This window comes from Lagenorhynchus albirostris, chromosome 10, assembly GCF_949774975.1.
Source record: "Lagenorhynchus albirostris chromosome 10, mLagAlb1.1, whole genome shotgun sequence".
In the NCBI taxonomy this organism is placed as follows: domain Eukaryota; kingdom Metazoa; phylum Chordata; class Mammalia; order Artiodactyla; family Delphinidae; genus Lagenorhynchus; species Lagenorhynchus albirostris.
This window is the reverse complement of record NC_083104.1, coordinates 32,528,773-32,538,250: the sequence shown is the minus strand read 5'-3', so window position 1 is coordinate 32,538,250 and position 9,478 is coordinate 32,528,773. Positions and strand designations below refer to the sequence as shown.

At 42.6% G+C, this 9,478-nt stretch overlaps 1 protein-coding gene and 1 pseudogene across 2 annotated transcripts in view; both read right to left on the bottom strand.

Annotated features, from left to right (window-relative positions):
* Window positions 1-665: 665 nt before the first annotated feature.
* Window positions 666-9,478, bottom strand: part of ARHGEF3 (Rho guanine nucleotide exchange factor 3) — a 175,898-nt gene continuing 167,085 nt past the window's right edge. For both annotated transcript variants that reach the window (XM_060161549.1, XM_060161550.1), the window contains 2 exons: window positions 4,861-5,047; window positions 666-2,869 (listed from right to left, as the gene is read on the bottom strand). In XM_060161549.1, the coding sequence (XP_060017532.1) occupies window positions 2,517-2,869; window positions 4,861-5,047 (540 nt within the window). In that variant the 3' untranslated portion in view covers window positions 666-2,516. The remainder of the gene's footprint in view (window positions 2,870-4,860; window positions 5,048-9,478) is intronic.
* On the bottom strand, window positions 6,521-7,421 carry LOC132527991 (CCAAT/enhancer-binding protein gamma-like; annotated as a pseudogene).

The following is a 9,478-nucleotide window of genomic DNA, read 5'->3' as shown; positions in this document are numbered from 1 at the left end:
GCCATTAAAAAGAATGAAATAATGCCATTTGCAGCAACATGGATGGACCTAGAGATTATCATACTAAGTGAAGTAAGTCAAAGACAAATATATGATATGCAGAATCTTAAAAAAATGATACAAATGAATTTGTTTAAAAAACAGAAGCAAACTCACAGACTTAGAGAACGAACTTATGGTTACCAGGGGCGAAGAGGTGGGGGGAGGGACAGATTGGGAGTTTGGGATTGACATATACACACTGCTGTATTTAAAATAGATAACCAACAAGCACCTACTGTATAGCACAGAGAACTCCATTCAATATTCTGTAATAACCTAAATGGGAAAAGACTTTGAAAAAGAATAGACACATGTATATGTATAACCAAGTCAGTTTGCTGTACACTGGAAACTAATACAACATTGTTAATCAACTATAGTCCAATATAAAATTAGAAATTAGAAAAAAAGAAAAAAAAAGTGAATAGAGAATCCTTGAAAAAACAGATCTTAGAAATATGAGTTCTGCAAGAGCTTTGATAGATCAAATCGTAGCATTTATATCAACCCATACCCTATCTTAATGTGTGTACTTGGGTACAAGCAAAAATTTCGGTAAGAACCTCCCAGTAAGATCACTGAAATTTGATGTTTGTAGGGCAAATACTATATACAAAGAAGACGACATTTTAATGTAATTTATTTGAAATGCTTCCAGAGAAGTTTAAGGCCATTATACAAAAACATTCATTTCATGAAAACATTCATTGACTTTCTTCCCATAGGCCAGCCCTTGACAGACCTCTTTTCTCAACACGCTGGCCAAAGTGGCTGATGGCTCCTGCAAAGAATGATTCATTCTTTTCCCCACCATCAAACAACTTTTCTCGGCTTTTCTCCGCTTCTGTCTGCAGCAGATTCATTCAGTCGCTAAATCAATAACAACTTGAGTTGTTGTTTTAAATAAACTTGTAATAGAAAAAAAGATTCACTGTGTTTAAAATCTATAAATACAGAAATATGTTTTACAGGGTAAAATGGACCACAACATTTTGTTTTGAAAAATAAGTACTATAGCTTGTTTTTATATTGATAAATCTTGTCACACAGCTTCTTTGAATGCACATGATAGACGTACATAATAAAATGACAACATAGTATTTACTGCTTTCCTTTGTGTAAACTTGAAAGACAGATTTAAAAAGAAAAGAAAACTTTTTTGGCAATAATTTAGAATCATTACTACTAGTGCTGGTGTGGGTACAATTTTGCACAAGTCATCTTTAATATTTACACTCGCAGGGAGATTTTCTGTGTATTAACTTTTTTTAAAGGTCTGCGACTCACCCTGCATTGTAAATCAAGTCTGGCAAAGAGGTTTATTAGTTTGGATAACTGATCCTAATTAATGATAGAGTTAATTAAGTCGGCCTCTGGAGAATGTAATTATGATTCTGATCCAGCACAGAGCCAGAGATGGCAAATGATGACCGAAAAGTGGGGCAGGGAAACCCAAGGCTCTGTCCTTTCCCAGACGGACACTGGACCTTACTTTTCTCTTTTAATGCTTCCCACATAAGGTCACAATGGAGCACTTCTTCCAAATTCTTTTTCTCATGTTTCCATAAACAGAGTCACTGACTGAGCCGCAGTCCCTTTTCCTCATCTCTTCATTCATGCTCTAAAACACGAGTAGGCCTAAGCAGATGAAACAAAGAGAAGATGGGTCTTTTTGCTATCCTGCCAGGTTTTCCCAGGCCCTTTGAGTTATATTATGATATTTTAGGCTAGAAATGGCTCTTTAAGGCCAGCCAGCATCCATGGCAGAGACCTCCTGATGCAATGCACATTTCAGTTCAAGATTCAGAGCTGACAGCGGTTTTTGCGTTGATCCTTTTAAGGTCAGACTCTTATTTCATGTCCTAATAGATTATTGCATCAAATTTGTACTGGATGAAATTGCAAGGTCAAGACAGTGCTTCTTCCTTTGCAAAATTAAACCTTCAGAATCCCCAGGGATGTTTTCATGCTTTTTGGTTGGATGACATTGAACCAATTTGACTTGAAATATTGATCTTTCCCGTTTCTCCTTCAAATGCCATCATGATACACAAGTAAATTCCTCATGCCCTGTTTTCAAGGCTCTTTAAATTTCATGCCTTCAGCTACCCTGTCAAAGAGCCAGAAAAGCACTAGAGAAACATGGAAGGACCCTTTAATCTACATGAAACAGTAGTTTAGAGATTGTTTTCTTTCTGTTTTTTAAAATCCAGCAGGACAAGTGAAAGTAACTTGTTCAAGTACTTCTCCATCCATCCAGACACTTGTGAAATACAATACAGGGTAACAGTTGCCACAGATTCCAGCTGACACAGACTGGCAGTTACAGTACTAGGGACAAAAAAGTACAGACAGGACTGGGTCAACACAGTCACAAAAGTATTAAAAAGTGCTTCTCCAAACCGTTCCACGTGTGGAATGCAAATACTGTACAGGTAAGACACAGGGCTACTTTCAGGAAGTACATGCTTCTGTCAGACGTTGCTTTCAACATGCCTGCTATCCCCACAGGAAGAGCCTGTCTGTTCCATGCGTTCACAGTCAAGGCTGACCTCACTTGTGTCCATGCTACAATCCGATTCACTGTCTGATTGGTCCATCTGCTCAAGTTTTGTTTCTCCCTGTGGCTCCCTGCTCCCGGTGGTGGGATCTAGGAACGGTCCCTCGGAGTCAAGGACCCCAGCCTGCCCCGCAGCACACAGAACTGTTTCTTTGGCTTGACGAATACAGTTGAGCCACTGCTGTTTGTTGAAGGTGTCATTGGCTTGTAATGAGTGGGTCTGACTTTGGGATCCATTTTTGAAACTTACTCTGAAGAAGTTTTTAACTAGAAATGAAAAACACATGAAAACAAAGGTCAATGGACAGGTATTTCCTCAGGCCGAAGATTACACATGTGATGACACTAACCCCCAGTACCCACGGCAGAGATTACTAATTGATTACTAAATGTGCCCTACTGATCTAGGAATGGCTCAGCTCCACCCTGCGGCCTCCATCAATCAACAGGTGTTGACACAGGTCTGGCACTCAGTTGCTCTCGGAATCTAGGAAATCAGTACGGAACAACTATGTCTTGTGTTTCAGGGGACCCCAGAGTACTGGGTACCAAACCTGGCTGCATATCAAAATCCCCCAAGAGCATGTTAAAAATACAGATCCCGGGGTCCTACCCTTAGAGATTCAGATTCAGTAGGTCTGATGTGGGCCTGGGAAACTGTAATTTCAACAACTGCCCCAAGCTAGAGCTTTTTCAAGTTTAAGAAGCTCTTTGTAACATCAAACAGGCCCAAGACCCTCCACATGATAGTACTTGTATATTTAGTATCTGATGATTGAGAAGATATGTAAAGACTCTTATAAGTTTGGTTTCATTTTAAAATGAAATGACATTTTAATAATAACTGCAACAGGAGCTCTGTGCATTTATTTTTTAAAATTATTTATTTATTTATATTCTTTTGGCTGTGCCACGTGGCTTATGGGATCTTAATCCCCTGACCAGATACTGAACCCTTGGCAGTGAAAGTGTGGAATTCTAACCACTGGACCACCAGGGAATTCCTGGAGTTATGTGCATTTAAAAAATGGTAGTGCACAATATGGAAGACATTTGATTTAGTTTAATAACAACATTAACTGTCATTTAATGGGCCCCGTGTGCCACATGCATGTGGCTCACAGAAGTGTCTGTGCTCAGTCAGTCCCCGTGAACGATCCCTGTAGCCAACAGACTGGCTTCAGATAAATTCAGGCTCCAGTCTTTGCTGTGGTGCAAATGCCTTAACTCCCCTACGTCTCAGTTTCTTTATTTGTAAAATGGGAAAAACAAAGAGAATCTACCTTAGATGGTTATTATGAGGGATAAATATAATAATACATGTAAGTGCTTATACAATGCCTGGCACATAGTCAGTACTTGAGAAATGTAAGTACTACTACTACTACTAGTACTACCACTAGGGCAGAGGGACTGGTGAGTAGGTAAGAGGCAGTATACATGAATTACTTTGACAATATGATGCCAATGTTAACCTAAGAGGCTCAAATGTTACTTGCTCAAAGAAGACCTCCCTGACCATTTCATCTTAAACATACCTCCTATTGCTATCCCTCTCTATTCCCTTACTGGGTTTTAGTTTTCTTAAGGTACCTGGATTATTTATTTGCTTCTCAAATAACCTCTACCTCCTCCATCACAATGTAAGTTCCACAGGGCTTCCAAGGAATTGAATTGTTTGGTTCCCTAGTGTATATCAGTGCCTGGCACAGTGCTTGACACATAGGAGACACTAGATAGACGCTGCTATCTAAGCTTCTTTTGGTTAATTCCTTTGTTTATTAAGTCTCAAGTTAGAGAAGCCCATTAGAGTAATTACAGATAAACCCTCAGCCCAGTTGATCATAGTTATGTCTCTTTAGAGACAACTCTGCCAGCTTAACTACAAAAACCCACCGTTATACAACTGTAATCACATAGGGACCATCTGGCCTTAAGAATGCTTTTATCCAGTGGAAGGAGTCAGAGTAAGGGAGCTTAAGGGGCACCAGTTATATGCAGACAGGTTAACTTGTAGTGTCTTACTTAATCCTTATAACAATCCTATGAAGTAGGTATGCATGCATCCCCACTTTGCAGATGGGAAACTAAGGCTCAAAGAGGTTGAGTAAGGTTACACAACCAGTAAGTGATGAAAGAAAACTGGAATGCAGTTTGACTTCAAGGCCATAGCTCTTCTCTTTTCACCAGGCAGCCATTCCCTCCAAACCACCACGACCAAAGACGTTCAACAGGTCAAAATGGACAGCCATCCATACTTCTCTCATTGTTGCTGAACGCCCCACGCAGGGAGCCGCCCAGCCTCACTTCTCCGTCCTGCAGATCTTCCAGCAGGAGGTCCTTCACGGGGATGGGCTGCCGGTACAACTGGTAGCAGAGCTGCTCGTTGTGGGTGACAGCCCGAGTGATCACAAGTACTTCTTGGAACAGGAAAACGTGTAGTTTCTGGAAGAAAAGAATCCACAGGATTCCCCTAAGCAATAATCTAATGAGTAGTTGATAAGTGGACCTCTGTGGATAAGAGGTCCCTAGGTACCAGGTTCACACTGGCCTATGAACTTCTAGGCTCAAATCTACCTCTGGGAGAACAGCAGTTGGGGGTTGGACACATTTCCAGATGCATCCATTGCCTTTCCTATGGGAGCACCTCCCTAGGGCCCCACTGAAGAAGGCCTTTCTGCCTACAGACACCTGCAGCCAGGTCTGCCAGCAGCAGTGGCGTTCTTCACACTGCAATTCACAACCTGTGCAGACACATACAGCCTTATAGGAACATTTTAAAAAAAAAAAAGGAGAGAGAGAAACCCCACAGAATGAAGAGGCTAATGAAGGAAAATAAGTTAGTGCTCTCGGGGCTTTGGTTTATTGTATCCAATACAATTCTAAGAGATCACAATGAATAACAGTCCATAAAGGATGAGACGGACATATCAGAGTCTAATATTAACGTTTGCTTCTCAAACCCATAAAACACTTGTTCCTTCAACCACTGAGCTGAGTATCAGCTTCATCCAGGCATCCCAGCTCGGAACACTGCCCATTCCCGAGGAAACCAGAGCGTGCTGCTGCAGCCACAAAGAAAGACAATCAAACAAGTTGTCCTTCTCGGTTAAGTTCATAAGAACCTCGGTTCTCTGAAGAGGTTGTGCTTAAAAGGCTGATGATTGATGTGTGTGTTGTTGGCGAAAAAAGAATCTCCAAAATAAAGGCTTGTCTCCAACCACATTATAAAAGCAATTTTGCTGAGTGGAGGTGGGGTAAATTGGCTCCATTCAACTCTACGTGCCAGACTCTTCCCACAGCTTGGAAATGCTTAGGAGGTGAAGAGAGACGATCCATGACTTTGCAGCTAGATTCTGGTTTTCCAGTGGCAATATTTGGGAATGTCAGCCTTAGGGCCTCAAAGAGGAGACCAGAAGAGCAGGGCTGAAAATTCACATTAGAATCTTGATCTGGGGTCGGGGAAGCATATTCAGCATTATCTGATAGTTTTAGATTTGGAAGAAAAGATACTTGGGGATCATCTACCCGCACCCTGCCACAGACGGATGGATGGACAGACACACACACACATACACACACACACACACACCAAAAACTGCAGAAACTGAAGCTCAACTAAATGTTGGCTTGTGGACACACAAATGATGACGGCTCTGTATTGGTGTGTGTTTGCGGTGGGGGCAGGTTTGAAGACCGAAAAACAGAGTAAAGCACAAAATAACCAAGTTAAGGGCTTTTTTTTGGTGTGGGTGGTGGAGATGGCAGAAGAGAATATTAAGACTTTTCTTTTGGGGGTTAGGGAGGGGAGGGGGTTAGTCACTGTTTTACATACTAAAAATAATCAGAGATTTTTACACTGTTTCTACTTCTACCACTATTTCTTTTTGTTTTTTTTTGGGGGGGAAGTAAGGATTTATTAAGAACATCAAGCTCCAGGGCATTTTTTTTTTTACCATATACCTTTAAAAGTGTTTTTTATCCCCCCCAAAATCCTTATTATTTAAAACCAGATATTCAAATTATATGGCTAACATTTTTAGCTAATCAACTCTTCAGCGCTGATCCTAGAAAACAACCTTCAATGGATCTTTGAATAACGGAGATTCAGCCCCTGATACGAGTAGTGTAGTTAGTCACACCTTTAACGTTCAAGCCACAAGTTGTGACGTTTGAAAGAGGTGAGGTCTACTGTCCTGCATCATCAGAATTTGTCGTATTTTCAGTGCTACTGGGTTGCACGTTATCTGCGAGGTTGTGTGCACGCTCAAGAAATAAATCAGTACACTTAATTCCTTAGTCAGCAATTTAATTTTTGCTTCCAACAGTTCATTCTCTTCCTTGAGCTGACTCACTCTCTGCAGCGTATCCTGCGCGTTCTGCTTGCTTTTCAACTGGCTCTTTTTCACTGCCATGTTGTTCCTCTCTGCGCTGACGATACTCGTCACTGCTGCGATCCATGGGCAAACTCTTTTTGCTCTGCTTGCCTGGAGACACAGCTTTGCCTCCGCCCCCAGGGCCAGTGGGCACCAGCTGAGGAACCTGCTATAAGCCGCTGGCATGAGCCTGAGTATGGATGACACTTATTCCGTTCACGCTCGGGTACTGTTCTGCTGTGATACCTTGCTCATTTGGGCACGCTCCCTTGTCAACACGGAACAAGCAGAAATGAGGACAAGGTGATCAATGGTTTGATCTGCCAAGAAATCTTCACACGTACCTGCGCCTCCCGCCCGCCCCTCCCCAAGCGGCCTCCACTCCCAGCGGCCCTGCACGGCGTGGCCTGACCCGACCCAGGCCTCGCGGTCCGCCAGTCCTACTTCTACCACTCTTCTAGACAAGGTAGGCACTTTGAACTCAGATTGTCTGGGCAACTTTAAAAAATATCCCTGGGCTTCCCTGATGGCGCAGTGGTTGAGAGTCCACCTGCCGATGCAGGGGACACGGGTTCGTGCCCCGGTCCGGGAAGATCCCACATGCCGCGGAGCGGCTGGGCCCGTGAGCCATGGCCGCTGAGCCTGCGCGTCTGGAGCCTGTGCTCCGCAACGGGAGAGGCCACAACAGTGAGAGGCCCGCATACCGCAAAAAAAAAAAAAAAAAAAAGAAAATCCCTTATTTGTGAATGTTCATTGAGAATTCCTCTTCTTAGTCGCAGCTCCTTCCTGCCCTCAAACTGTTGAGATTTTTTTCCTGACTCAGGACTTTATTCATAATGACTTTTTTTCCGCTCCGCGGCATGTGGGATCTTTCTGGACTGGGGCATGAACCTGTGTCCCCTGCATTGGCAGGCGGACTCTCAACCACTGCGCCACCAGGGAAGCCCCATAATGACTTTTACAATTCTACTGGGAACAAACAAACAAACAAAAACAAATCCCCTCACCCCAACTAAAATCTTTGTTCTCAAAAATCTATCTGCCTGAAACATGAAGTAGATAGAGTTCATCCTTAATGCCCTGGGCACATCCAGCAAGAGGGTCTCAGTCCCTGACTGATGGACAGAAACAGAACAGGCCCTCATTCTGTGGGGTGATGCATCTTCCTATTTTCCACAGGGCTTCTGAGAAAGAACGTTCAAGCAGCCAGAGCAACAGCCATTAGAAATCTACCAGTGCTTTTCAGATATCAGCAAAAAGCAGAATGCAGCTGTCTGGCAATCAGTAACTCCCTAGTCAAACAGAAACACTTCTTCAAGCAGCGGCCTGTGACAGGTCTCAAAACCTTTGTTGCAACATCAGCTGATTACATCTACAGCAGCACTGATAATGGGTGCTGTGACATGTCCTCAGTGATTTCAAATAACATTTCCAAGCCTGCCCATAAATGCCACTTTACAGTCCAGGTCAGAAGGGCGTCCCCTGAATCATCAAAGCTTATTAAGAGTTTTCAATCTAGTTTTGGCCTTCATTCTACGGGTTGGCTAGATACTGAAGATGAAACACGAAAGAAGTGGAGACTGTCTTTCTCAATGCTGAAATTTAAATATATATTATATATAATAAAGTTTACATATTACATAAAATACATGTTATATATAATATATAAAAATTATATATTAGCATTAATTTCTACTGCTATATATAAAAATAGCCTGGTGAGTTAAATTTTTTAAAAAATAAATTTATTCATTATTTTTTATTTTAGGGTGCATTTGGTCTTTGTAGCTGTGCGCGGGCTTTCTCTAGTTGTGGGGAGCAGGGGCTACTCTTCGTTGCGGTGCGCGGGCTTCTCACTGCGGTGGCTTCTCCTGTTGCAGAGCACGGGCTCTAGGCACGTGGGCTTTAGTAGTTGTGACACGTGGGCTCAGTAGTTGTGGTTCGCGGGCTATAGAGCACAAGCTCAGTAGTTGTGGCGCATGGGCTTAGTTGCTCCACGGCATGTGGGATCTTCCTGGACCAGGGCACCAACCCGTGTCCCCTGCATTGGCAGGTGGATTCTTAACCACTATGCCACCAGGGAAGTCCCTGAGTTGAATGAATTTTGAACTCTCATGTAATTTAAATCCATTTTTCTTTCATGTAAGCATTTATTCACCTACTCATTCACTCACGTATTCACCTAACATTATTAAGTGCCTTAGTATGTGCCAGGTCCCAAGATGGCGCTAGGGATTGACAAGGCACAGTCTCCACCCTAAAAGAGTGTGGTAAAATGGAAGATATTGACAGACAGATGGAGAATTACAACCCACTGTAGTAAGCCCTCCAGGGGAGATTTGTACAAGTTGCTATGATAGGAGAAGAGAAACAATTTCAGTACCTGCTGAGGAATAAAAGCCAGGAAATGGAATATCTACAGGTCAGAGCTAGATATACAGCTGATGGGAGGGTAGATTATTATTAAAAAAACCCCCAAAACTGGTCTCAAAATGTCAGT